Source organism: Electrophorus electricus, chromosome 4, assembly GCF_041902795.1.
Source record: "Electrophorus electricus isolate QZ-2024a chromosome 4, ASM4190279v1, whole genome shotgun sequence".
NCBI lineage: Eukaryota > Metazoa > Chordata > Actinopteri > Gymnotiformes > Gymnotidae > Electrophorus > Electrophorus electricus.
The window spans coordinates 11,054,547-11,068,157 of NC_137500.1; the positions used below are offsets into that span (position 1 = coordinate 11,054,547).

The following is a 13,611-nucleotide window of genomic DNA, read 5'->3' on the forward strand; positions in this document are numbered from 1 at the left end:
TAATATCTGTAATTTAGTATTGTCACAGGTTACTGTGTTTTTGACATCCATAAAATTATGCTTCACATTAAAATCTTGAATAAAAAAAAAAGATTATTAAAAAATCACCTGAAAGCTGCATCAGAATACATTTGATAGCTGTATCACAATACATGTTTGTAAAAGTAACATTCCCAGTCCTCTCATTTAATTACTCAGATATAGTAAACTACAGTAAGGAAAGTTCTAAAAGATTTTTTCCTTTTTTAAAATTAAATAACCATTAAATAACTTATCCAGAGGGGCGAGAATTTAATCTTATTTACCATAAGCAGTCAGAAAGAAAATAAAATCCTGGTAAAACTCACAAACAAGCTCATTTCTGGTCATCCCGAAACTATAAAGTGGATATTTAATTGGGCAAAGTAATAAAGTATTAATAATTAACTGAAAAGGCCACATTTTCTGTTATTATTTGTAATGGAATGCGACTTTACAGCTTAATTGCATTTAGACTTTTGATGGACACCCAAAATGAAAAATCATTTTATATATACCATAAGACTGTGTAAACAGATTGATTGAAAAAAACAAAGAAAGCAGATTTAAACTCAACCTCCAGGCATCAGCATAGGATACCACACTAGCCAAGAGTTCTGGGTAAAGAACCTTTCTTTTACAACACTGTCATTTAAAGCTCCTTCCTTTACACACCACCCTTACTGATTCTTTTTTTTCCCACACATTACCCCACCCTTTCTGTTTTTTCATTCCAAATGTAGTTTGTTTATTGTGGTAACATGGGAACCCTTGCGGGGAGAGAGAGAGAGAGAGAGAGAGAGAGAGAGAGAGAGAGAGAGAGAGAGAGAGAGAGAGAGAGAGAGGGAGAGGGAGAGAGAGAGAGAGAGAGAGAGAGAGAGAGAGAGAGCAAGAGGGAGAGAGAGAGAGTGTGTGTGTGTGTGTGTGTGTGTGTGTGTGTGTGTGTGTGTGTGTGTGTGTGAAGGGTGGGTAAATGGGGTAAATGACAGAATACTTCACGCTTTCAGATTGTGTACAACAAACAGCTATGCTTCTCATGAAACAGATGAATTGATACAGGTTAATAGTTAATGGTGTATCCAACTGAAAGAATTCTGTGACTTTTAATTATTTCTATACACATTTAAATTCAAGCTAAAAAAGCACTCTACTGTTGTTCTAGAACTGTAAAAGGCGGATAGCCTGTGGCCATATTGGCTCACACAGAGAGATTGAGGACTCTGAGCTCTCATACAGAGAGCTCTCGGCTTTCACGCACGCTGCAGAAAGACAGTTAAATGGCTATGAACAGCCAATCAGGCTCCTGAATCAATCAGGCAGGGTGAATATATTACAATCCATTTTAATAGTTATTATGAAAAAAAAAGGATTTAAACATTTTAATGTAATGACCTGTTCAAAATCTGAGCCCCCTGAAAGAATAATTATATAATGGTAGTTGTAGTATGTGATCACTGGATTACTAAATGCATAACAAAGGGGTCCAGAGTTATCTGTGATGTAATATAGATTATTGCAAATTATTAATTATTTTTAGATTTGTATTTAATTCTATACTGTAATTACTATAGTATTAAAACTTGCTTTTCTATGTCACCAGCAACATGTTGGACCTCACAACCACCATTCCCCAAAAAGGAAGGGTTAATTCCACTGTGCTGGCACAGAGCCATGCAGGAAAGGCCATCAGAAAGACAGCCAACTGGAGCAACAGCAAACAGTCCTGCTATTAGTAGTGCTGTTATTTAGTACAGTTGATTATTGTCTTATCTGTTATATGAGTGCATGCACAAGTATGTGTTGACTGCTGGACAAAGTCTATGATCAGGTATGAAATAGTTATGAAAACAGAGAGTGATGATCAGAGGTCTACATTAGCACAAACTCTGGCTAAGTCATCAATTCTCATGAATATATCCATAGCCCAAATAAATAATCTGAATGTTTGTTATAGATAATTCAAAAGCAACAGGGAGGACAGCATAATATGTAATTTTTATGACTCTAAGGTCAACACATTTTCAATTACACAGAGTGGCTACAATAAAAAAAATATATATACATTTTTTTTTTATTATTTTAAATTTTGCAGAGAAAGCACACACACACACACACACCTACACACACACACACACACACACACACACACACACACACACACACACACACACACACACACAGATTCCTGCACAGGTGTCTACAAAATCAAAACCCACACTAACATGGCCCCTCTGAGTAAACTCGGGTCGCACAGTTATCTCCATGGTGACATCTTTAAGCTTGAACAACCACAAACAAATGTGTTGTCTCCCATCACCATTCCACTAAGCTCCACTTTATTGACTCGAGTTCATTTAGCAAGCTTCAGTAAACAGATAAGAATACTGAGATAATAGCCATTTAAGTTTTGTCCCATGCAAATGAATAAGCCTTTAGGAGTGAATCAAACATGGAAGGCCTGAGAGCCATAATGACCAGCTAAGTGCTTCTTTCTGCCCTAATGTTAATGATGAACAGTGAATGAACAGTGTATTTGTCTGTTCTTGTGAAACAGGGGGAAGTTATGGCCATATATTTCACCTGTTCGCCAGGTGTAATGATGGAACGTCCCGAAAGACCAGCCAGTGCTAGTATATGTGGCCCTTTATGCTATTAAGAAATTATACACAGGTAGAGGAAGCAGAATCTCAGTGGACAAGACTTTAGCTCCAGCACACTAACGTGCCACAGTCATTTCAAAATCAGCATGAGTCTCAAGAGGAATAGTTTAGTATTAAACATGGCCACCATTCAGAAAGCACAGCGCTAATAACTGCTAATATTTTGGAAAACTAGCAAAGTTTTCTTCTATACAACAGAAATGCACGTTTTTGAAAATTAAGTCATTTCCTGTTCAACTCTTTCATTGTATGCAGTGTAGAGCTGTCTCTGGAATGTGCGCTGCCAGACTGTGTCTGGACAGTAATATTGTGATCACCAGGCGCTATATTTGACACAGGAATTTATTTAGTAGTGTCTGTTGTGATTTCCTCCAACTTTAACCATGGCATTAAACCAGCAAAGTTGAAAGGTTAAAATATATAACGTTATTTCTAAGGAATAAGGAAATTGCTTACGAGAGATGACAACCTAAACAGCAAACAAAATAATGTTCCTGAGGACATACTTGAATCTAAAGAAGCTTTTTAGCTCATTTCAGCTCATTCAAATCTTTCACGTTATGGTAGCCTAAATTAGTCACGATTTCAGAGTTAACGGCATCTATAGCACATCTATAGCAAAAAGCAGCAAATTACTGGTTTAATTATTTTCAGTGTAAAACGTGGCTCGAAAAAAGTGAAACTGCGTGCATGTGGCTTAGTTAACTAATGGGGCTATAGAAACGCTTACATCACTTACATGAAACTAGGGACAAATTTGAACTCAATATCATAAAAAGGGTTTTAGAGTCTGTTACAACAGTCACAGAATCACGAGAGAAAAATTCTTACCGGAACAGAGCAAAGAGATCTCCAGTCCAATTATACCGTTTGTGCTGTGTATATATACACAACTCCTAGAAAAAGGCAAATCCTCAAAATGCCATTTCAAACACTAAACAATCTGTTGAAAAGTATCGGTGTGAACTTTGCTCTGAATGGTAACACTCGTTATAATAGTAGCCAAGGTGACGTGGGCGGCCGTGCCTGTCCAGTCGGAAGCCATGCAGAAAACAATGAGACAACAACGGCATCAGCAGGCGCAACAGGCGAGTGCTGGCAGACGCCGAAGTCTCGAGCGAAGGAAGAGGGAAGTGACAGATGACTTGCGGGTAACTCTACCTGCAGTGCGAGCCGGGACGAGTTCTGCGTTCGCTGCATATTCACATTTGGTAAGGGGAAGCAGGCTATACGTACCAATTCAATACTATAGAATAAGAATTAAGGTATGGAGGTAGTTTTCTGGAAAAGGCTTGCTTTTGTTTTGTAACCACTCTCTGAGTTGACAGAAGGAAAAGGCTTTTAAAGCAACTCATTTTACCTGGGTCTTGGCCTTAAGAACATCATTATTCTCTTAAATTAATTAAATTCTATGTGGTAAGTTGGTAACTTAAACTTGGTTATTTTTTTTTATAAAGAACACAGAATCAGCTTACAGTTAGCTGAGCAGCCAATATCAATTAATATAGAGATTATGAGTTTGTATTTACCATCCAGACAGGGGTGTGTGTGTGTGTGGCCAGGGAGAGGCAGCTTCAAAGAGGCGAAGGAAAAAAGAGATACAGGGTGGAACCTTCTGTCGGCTATGGCTCATGTCAGACCTAACATGTCCAAGTGCCAGCTTCATATTTCATTCATCTAAATGAATGTCATTTTAATTCAGTTTTATTTCCTTACAATTTTACTGAAACACAAAGGTCAACGATAAATAAAAATTAAATTCAAAATAAACTTACAAACAATCCCAACATTACCTAACATCTGCATAGTGTTCATTTTTTATCTTAGTAAAGGCTGATTCTGTGTTCTTAATATAATCTTATTGAACAGGACCAACTTTAATAGCAAAATTAGATATTAGCACACTTTATCAAAGAAACACACTCTTTTCAACTAGCAACTCTGTCAGTTTGTCTCTCTGCCTTTCTTTCTCTCACACAAGAACACAAAATGTACTCGGGCATGTTCCAGAATTATAAAACGCGAATCTGTGAGTTTATTTAAAATCATTAGATATTTTAAATATGAATATTTAACTTTACCAGTCATTAAATTTCATGATCAGATCAAGCCCAAAACAGTTATTATTACCTGCTATAGGATTATGCATTGTTATGGCCATAATGGTTCATAATGATGGCTTTAAATAAGTCAATAAACTTAGCTGATGTAATGTTTGAAAATATCTTCATACAAATTCACTATGAAAACTGTAAAAAAAAAATTTGTATTGAGTTCTTTTCCCAAAACATCTCTCTTTGCAAAAGAACTTATCCCCTTAATTGATTAAAGTGACACACATAGTAAGATTAAGGCCTCATCTCAACTTTTATTCATGTTAACATTCGCCCTCTACTGGATGATTATAGTATAATAAAATGTGTCAGTCTCTCTTAATTTCACGTTTCATATATTTTTGACAAGTACATACATTTTAGTGTAGGTCACAAGTGCTGAGATGAGCTCGCTTTTTTGGAAGCAATCCAAATGTAATTGTCATTTAAGCAATCAAAAAGTCAAAAAGCATATTACCAAGACTGAGTGAAGTATCTTAAAATGGAATGCGTAGTTATTAAAGAAATGAAAGAAACAGGGCAAGAGCCAGGAGAGCTAATCATTGAGTAGCTCATAGAACTTCCAATAGTGTCTGACCAATGAGAACTCAGAATTATTACCATAATTCTGGCTATGTTAATACTTTTCAGTTTTATCTGAATTGTGTTGATGTTCTTCTGTTTTTGTTTATCTCCTTTCTTTTGATACATGAATGTTCAGTTTTTATGTATCTTACTGTTACTTAGCCATTTGAGGATTAAAGTATTTTTCTTGTTTTTTTTGTTTTGTTTTGTTTTTTTTAAGCTCTTTTAGTGGAATGAGGCTTGGGTGCCTGTAGGCCACTGTTGGTGCCTCTCTTATTTGGTACTTTTTCTTTTTGTAACATTTTTGTAGCTAATCCAATAATTTGCAATAGTTTTATTAAGTACAAAGTATTTGATCCTTGTAAAGGCTGTAAATTGTTTACAAGTTTATATTATATATTATACACTTATTTTTATCTTATTTTGAGTGTATGTTTTCAGTATATAGCGGAGTATGAGTTTGAAATTGTGGTGTTTGGTGTCCATGTACTGTCATGTGTGTTGGTATTCCTTTTATGTTTTTCTTGTGTCAGTAAAATTTCAGGGTGTCACGTTATGGCCCCGCCCCTCCTCAAACCTCTTCGTTTATGTGTGTTTGTCTGTGTTGCCATGCCCTCTTGTGTCATCCACCTGTTCTGTATTATGTGTAATCGTTTTGTGTGTATGTATGTCTCCTGTGTAGTAGTATGTGTTGTTGGTGTTTGAAGTGTGTATAGCGAGTATGCTGTGTCATATGTATCACTTGTGTGTGTGTGGAATAAATGTGTGTATGAATTGTGCCTCTTCTCCGCATCCTGTTTGCCTCGTCAAGTTACAGAGTGTGTATTAAATAACCTACACCTTTGGGATATCCTGGTGCAGGCTGAGGCCATGTCATTTGGTTCTTAATGATTATTCAATGGATTAAATTTCAAACTCTTTTAACAATTACAGTGTAAATATGAACATTTTTATAAGAGCTTTGTGTAACTCAATTATTTGAATAGCCTGAAGGGGGTTCCAATATCTAGAAAATGGTGTGTGTGTGTGTGTGGGGGGGGGGGGGGGGGGTGTATCCTGGAGTGCCATTGGGGTGCTGTTGTAGATATAGTTCCCTAACTATTAATTACCAGTTACAACGAGTGTCACATTAGCCGTAAAGTGTAATGGACTTTGGGCCTATAAAAACAACAAACCAATAACTCAGATTAGAACAAGAAACATATTCCATGAAAAATGTGTGAGTATAATTTATTATGTTTTTACAGTCATTCTTTCATAGCAAAAATCAACACTTGAATATCCATCTGAGAACAAGCTTAGGGGCATTAAGTACATAAATTCCCTTTTTTTTTTTTTTAAACCAATGATACCCGTAGATCCAAATGAAAACAAATGGAATTTAACTGTTCTTATAAGACTTGTAACACAAGACACAAACAGCATGTACCCAGGTGCTTGTGCAGTCTCTTGTGATCTCATAGCTAGACTACTGCAACTTGCTACTTGCTGGTCTTCCTCTAAGAGCCATCAGACCTGTACAACTTGTCCAGAATGCAGCAGCACAAAGGGTCTTCAATCTTCCAAACTTCACACGTTACTCCATTGTTGCACTCCCTTCACTGTCTTCCAGTAGCTGCACGCATCAGATTTAAAACTTTGATGCTTGCCTACAAAGCCAAAAATGGACCAGCCCCTCCATACATGAAGGCAATGGTCAAAGCCCAATCTGTACCTCGAGTACTTCGAACCTCAAGTACGGGTCGGCTTGAAATACCACGCTTCACGTCAAGCATCAAGACAAGCATCGAGACTATTCTCTGTCCTGGCTCCCAGGTGGTGGAATGAACTTCCGCGTCCTGTCTGCTGTTAGCAGAGTCCCTTGCAGTCTTTAAACACTGACTGAAGACCCATCTATTCATGGAATATTTAATTGACCACTGAGTAAACTAGTATTTATTGTAGGGTATTGTTTATTACACTAACAAACAAACAAACTCTAGTACTTATTGTTTATTATACTTATCATTGTCTAAGACAGATCCTATGTATTTTGTACTTCTAGGCATCAGCATTGATCCCTGTATTTCTACAGTATTCTAGTTCATTGGTATATTGCACTCTAACCTACTCTACTGGCTAGGATGTATTCTGTGGGTAAACAACAAAGTACATTTGTAAGTTGCTCTAGATAAGAGTGTTATCACAAGAAAATATTAATTCCAGACATGAATATTGAGCAGTTCCGTCTGCCACTGCTTTAATTTTTCCTTTTCTCTTAGACACATATTTTGTACAGAAGTGCACATTGTAAAGCTTATTATTTTCTCAACATAAACAAGTAAAGAAATAACAAAAAAATATATTATGCCAATATTCTATCTATCTATCTATCTATCTATCTATCTATCTATCTATCTATCTATCTATCTATCTATCTATCTATCTATCTATCTATCTATCTATCTATCTATCTCTCTCTCTCTCTCTCTCTCTCTCTCTCTATATATATATATATATATATATATATATATATATATATATATATATATATATATATATATATATATATCTCATGGGCTTAATTCAGCGAAACACAGATGAAGGGACATGCCTATCTGATAACCCCTGTGAAAAGTTTGTGATGTTGAGATTTTCTATTATGAAGTCAGTGGATTGGGCCCTATGTGAAACTCTAATGGCTTGGCACAGGACATTTGAAATCTTATTCTGTGTATAATTGCAATAGATGTAACCAAATGTAGACTATTTGATAGTGAGGAGAGATAAAAAAAAAGATAAAGTAGGACTGTACACTTGATCATAGGAAATGCTAAATTTCTGTCATCTTCTATTGTTAGTATGGGTCTTGATTAGAGATGCCAGAGTGCAGTCTGATTGACATGTTGAGGTGATCATGCTCAGTTGGTGGAGGAGGCAATCTTCTCCTGCTGTTTCTTCATGACCTCCTGCAGTTCAGAGTCCCCTTGGCTCTTCTGCCGGACAAAAGAACTTATTGGGAATTATTTTGATTTGTGACTCATTTCTCTTATGATGAAACTTGGGCAGGAGAAGCTCATCCTTCATTAGTAAAACAGCAACATGTTCTGTATGTTAACATAAATATACACACATACACAAACAGATTTAGGTGCATAGGTGCAGGAAGAGTTAATAGTGAGGGGGACGGTAGGGTTTGAGCGATGCTCCACTCTGAATTTGCGAATTGGTGGCTGGTTCCTACGGAACATGAGCAGCAGCTCATCATTCACTTCATCCATCGGCTTTGTGACATCTAAGAGAGAGAGTGTGAGATATTGAAAAGCATGTTGAATATTATACCATACTGATTGCAAACCTTTGGACTGTTTAAAAAATCCAGTTTGTAATATACAAACCTAAACCAAGGTCCATGTTGTGAAGATCATCTAGTGTAACTACATCTAGGATGTTGTAGGGCACATACCCTGCATGCCCGCTCCTGTGCCACAGCTTCGACCACTGCTTATCATCCGCAATTACCTTCACACAAGCATCTTAGATTAGTCAAACCCATCTCAAACACTGCTCACAACTGCTCACAACTACCTCTCTCTTTCTCCTTCAGTCTCACCTCTAAAACCTCGTCTTGAAGGACAGGGAGTTCATTGGCATTGCCAGCCACAAAGTGGTAAAGAGTCTTGGCATACTTCCGGCCAGGGAGAGGCGCTGTGAGGGACCTACAGGGGCTGGAATGTGAACGCTACAGTCATCGAAGGAAGTCCTGGAGATACACAGATGTTCTTTCACCAGTGCTGAGACCACTATAGTGCAGCAATGTTTTAGATGGTACAGAATTATAGAAGCTTGCTATTGTAATATAAAATGCTTTGCAATCTTTACAATCTTTAAAGTATTGGAAAGGTACACTGCCTGGCCAAAAAAAAGGTCACCACCTGGATTTAACTAAGCAAATAGGTAAGAGCCTCCCATTGGATAATTATTGCATGGGTGATTATGTTTCAGCTGGCAACAAGTTATTTAACCCTAACTGATGCAGTGAGTAGCTTCTCATTTGTTCAACAACCATGTCGAAAGACATCCTATGGTTGTGGAAAAGATGTTAATCTGTTTCAGAAGGGTCAAATTATTGGCATGCATCAAGCAGAGAAAACATCTAAGAAGATTGCTGAAACCACTAAAATTTGGTTAAGAACTGTCCAACGCATTAATAAAAAGTGGAAGGACAGTGGGGAAACATCATCTTCAAGGAAGGAATGTGGTCGGAAAAAAATCTTGAATGATCGTGATCAGCAATCACTTAAACGTGTGGTGAAATCAAATCATAGAAAAACAACAGTAGAACTCAGGGATATGTTTATATATAGTGAAAGTAAGAGCATTTCCACAAACACAATGCTAAGGGACTGCAAAGGATTGGGACTAAACAGCTGTGTAGCCTTAAGAAAACCACTTGTCAGTGAGGCTAACCGGCAAAAACGGCTTCAATTTGCTAGGGAGCATAAAGATTGGACTCTGGAACAATGGAAGAAGGTCATGTGATCTGATGAGTCCAGATTTACCCTGTTCCAGAGTGATGGGTGCATCAGGGTAAGAAGAGAGGCAGCTGAAGTGATGCACCCATCATGCTTGGTGCCTGCCTTACAAGCCTGTGGGGGCAGTGCTATGATCTGGGGTTGCTGCAGTTGGTCAGGTCTAGGTTCAGCAATGTTATGTGCCCAAAGTATAAGGTCAGCTGACTACCTGAATATACTGAATGACCAGGTTATTCCATCAATGGATTTTTTCTTCCCTGATGGCACGGGCATATTCCAAGATGACAATGCCAGGATTCATCAGGCTCAAATTGTGAAAAAGTGGGTCAGGGAGCATGAGACATAATTTTAACACATGGATTGGCCACCACAGAGTCCAGACCTGAACCCCATTGAGAATCTTTGGGATGTGCTGGAGAAGACTTTGCGCAGTGTTCCAAATCTCCCATCATCAATACAAGATCTTAGGGAAAAATTAATGCAACTCTGGACAGAAATAAATGTTGTGACATTGCAGAAGCCTGTGGAAATGATACCACAGCGAATGCATCCCGTAATCAAAGCTAAAGGCAGTCCAATGAAATAATGTGTGTGACCTTTTTTTGGCCAGGCAGTGTATATAGTAAAGTACATATTAAATATGGAAAAGTATATTAAAATACGTTTATGCTTGCATACACACTTTGTATACGTACTACTTTGACTGTCACCAGTTCAAAACTCACCTACTTGAGGACTGTGATGGAAAGAACTGAAAGAGAGGAAAAGAAAAGGAAGATTTGCTGACATAATTTAACAGTGAAATACCATACACTGAAAGCTTTTCGGTAAAGCACCAGTAATGATTAAACTTATGATGTCTGAAATCTGATGTGATCGTATAGAATGTTAAAAAACGACAGGAAAAGATAAAAGGGAAAAGTATGAGGTTAATGACTCTTTCTTATTTTGATCTGTTTTTTCAAATGTTCCTTAATCAGTCGTCTCTCTCTCCCTTCCCATAACCCCCACACACTCACCCCCCCCCCCCTTTCTGTCTCTCTCACTCACTCATTTACCCACCAACCTACCTCACTTACTCACCTTTTTAGTGCATTCTGAGAACTTGGAGAACATACATTCAGAACACTCAGTCTCCCATGGTGATGTACGGAGCAGTTCCACTGGAGGCTGCTAGCCATTACAGAATTGTGGAATGTAGAGAGGAATACACTGATCCCTTGGCCTATCACCTCTGAGAGAGAAACGTAAGAGAACTCCTTCATTAACTAGACTACATGAAGTTATTAATGTCCATTAAAAAAGATATAGATAAAAAGCATAGTCTTAAAGTAGTTTGAAAAAGTAAAAATTACTTTTTTTACTCTAGGTGAGCATTGCTCCAATGAACATAATATACGTTACATATACTGTATATTATGGTGATCATGATATACATGATAGACATATATTATGGTGTTCCTCTGGGTTCCGTGCCCTTTGAGATAGATTTTTATCTTTGAAAGGTGCTATATAAATAAATAACTAAATAACTAACTAAATAAATAAATAAATAAAGGTGAATTTAGGTAAAGCTATGACCTAGCTCTTTAAGCTAAAAGGTACCATCTCTAAAGAATTTTCGATGTAGTTACCTTGTCACGGAACGCTCGTCTCCCGCGAGTCACGTGGTTCGGCCCGCCACGTGCCGTGGGAGGACTGTCTTGTCTGTAACCACACCTGCACACACCTGCACACACCTGTACCTCGTTCGGCTTTATGTATATAAGCCCGTGTTAAAGTATGCAGGGTGTTGGTTATTGTCGGCATAATGTCTAAATGTAACGTGCTTCTGTTTGATGTATTCTTGTGTATCGTGTTTGTTTAGCGTTAACCGCTTCATGTTTCTTGTCTGTGATAAGTGTGAGTGCCTTTGTGTCTTTAAATGTTAATAAATGTTCGTCCCAGTTGGAGGAGTCTGTGCGTCCTGCCCCTCACCCTACGGCACTCGGGCCATCGCACGTTACATACCTAGCAATAGTTACCTAGTTGCTACTTAGTTGTAGCTGAATCCAAATTCTGTTAGAAATCATTCTTGTTATAAAAAATAGTTCCTTTATGTAGAAATCAAGGTAAATATTGGTAGTTCGGGTTGATTAGTTCGATGTTGTAGTGTTCTCCGATCTTAGCATTTCGGTCGCAGAAGTATCATCACCAGACGAGGTGATGCTCAAGCAAATACAAGACACACAAGAGAATTCTTGGAAGCATGGTACTCTATGAATAAGTCGCTGAACAAGCACATTGAACTAGACCATATTTCCCATTACAGAAGAGGGACATGAGCGGCCAAAAGAGGGCCAACCAGGAAACCCGACCAGAAGACCATGAGACAGTCAGAATGGCAACCCAACCAATTAATCAAGGTTGGACACAAGAACCAGAGCAAACATTGACACATGGGTCAGAGCGCAATACTCAATCAATCAACCAATCAATACTCAGCCCAATGAGAGAAATGCAGCCCGGCTGCCCTATATGACAACCAGCATTTAGCAAACCCACCAACCAGTGCACGGCCAGAAGATGATGGGCCAGATCAGGGCACTACATTAAATCAAGTAACCAATTAGAGACCAGCCTACAACCTACGACCCAGACCTGGCTTTAAGCCCAGTTGATCACCCAATCAACGTCCAGAAAAACAACCAACGGCATTCATGGATAAAACAAGGTTCCATGAACAAACAGATATTATGACAAAAACTCACGGACCATAGTATTGACGCTCGCACTGAAGATGTCACCTCGTCTGGTGATGAAACATCTGCAACCGAAATGCCAAGATCGGAGAACACTACAACATCGAGTTCCTTTATGTCATAAGATGTATCTGTTAAAAAATCAGTTTTCATTGATCTCACTGATAATGAGACACCTTTAAGAATCCAGCATGGCAAGACAGGGCTTCCTGAAGTAAGAACTAACCGCACAAGCTGGATCTTGGTAGCCTGTTGTATATACAGTATCAGTAGCCTGTAGTGTATAAAGCATTTTAACTCAGTTGTAGAGCCTGTTACCATTGAGAACACTTTCATAAAACTATGTGTTGAAATGTGGTCTATTGTTATTTTTTGTAATACAAGTTAAAGATTTAAAGCTTTGGTAAGTCCTAGCTTTCTGCAGAACGACTATTATGTATATGCTTGTGACTTATGTAACTATTATGTATATCTTGTCACACTCTACAAACAACAGAATAGAAAATTGTAGGCAGCAGTAGCAGAGCTACCTGGGTCATGTCCAGCCAGGCCCCAGCAGCTCAAAGATGGTCATCTCTTTAGGGGACAGGTGTCCTCTCAGGAAGTCCACCGCATCTCGAGACAAGTGAGGAGAGATGACTGAGCGAGGCAACTCAGGACTACCACAACTCTGCAGGACCTACAACAACAATGTGTGTGTGTATGTGTGTTTATGTATTTTTGTATTTACAAATGTGCATTCTCATTGCTTACCAACTCAAGGGGTCCAAAGAGGAGGTGGATGAGTTCTGAAGCACTGGGATTCTGAATGTGCTTTTCCAGTTTGGCCTGTAGGGAGAGCACAGAATATATGTAGCACAGATGTCAAGCACTACTGTTATCTGCTCTCTTTTAGAATGTCACTCTTGAGTTTTTTTGTTTGTTTGCTTTGTTTATTACTAACTAATGCAGTCTGTATATCCTGTCAGTGTTTGGTAGTTAAAAAACAATAAACAAATGT

General features: G+C 38.2%; 2 protein-coding genes and 1 long non-coding RNA gene across 4 annotated transcripts in view; 1 reads left to right on the plus strand and 2 right to left on the minus strand.

The window, feature by feature from the left end:
* The window catches only part of eps8l2 (EPS8 signaling adaptor L2), a 32,657-nt gene extending 28,938 nt beyond the window's left edge, over window positions 1-3,719 (minus strand). For both annotated transcript variants that reach the window (XM_081712352.1, XM_081712351.1), the window contains exon 1: window positions 3,510-3,719. The gene's annotated coding sequence lies outside the window, so the exon portion shown is untranslated. The remainder of the gene's footprint in view (window positions 1-3,509) is intronic.
* Window positions 3,720-7,876: 4,157 nt separating this feature from the next.
* On the minus strand, window positions 7,877-11,080 carry LOC145643318 (epidermal growth factor receptor kinase substrate 8-like protein 2). Its single transcript, XM_081712358.1, has 6 exons — window positions 10,954-11,080; window positions 10,596-10,621; window positions 8,949-9,063; window positions 8,734-8,857; window positions 8,473-8,630; window positions 7,877-8,331 (listed from the first exon to the last, which is right to left on the minus strand). The coding sequence occupies exons 1-6, from the start codon at window positions 10,984-10,986 to the stop codon at window positions 8,257-8,259; spliced, it is 531 nt and encodes a 176-aa protein (XP_081568484.1). The 5' UTR covers window positions 10,987-11,080; the 3' UTR covers window positions 7,877-8,256.
* LOC145657475 (uncharacterized) lies at window positions 9,050-13,527 on the plus strand. Its single transcript, XR_014123162.1, has 3 exons — window positions 9,050-9,163; window positions 10,962-11,117; window positions 13,108-13,527. It is a non-coding gene; the product is annotated as an uncharacterized LOC145657475 (long non-coding RNA).
* The last annotated feature ends 84 nt before the right edge of the window (window positions 13,528-13,611 follow it).

Coding starts and splice junctions, on each gene's coding strand:
- LOC145643318 (XM_081712358.1), bottom strand. CDS start 10,986: ATGTTCTCCAAGTTCTCAGAATGCACTAAAAAG. Junction 10,622..10,953: donor TCTCAGAATGCACTAAAAAG/GTGAGTAAGTGA, acceptor CCTCTCTTTCAG/TTCTTTCCATCACAGTCCTC. Junction 8,332..8,472: donor ATGCACCTAAATCTGTTTGT/GTATGTGTGTAT, acceptor TTTGTCCGGCAG/AAGAGCCAAGGGGACTCTGA.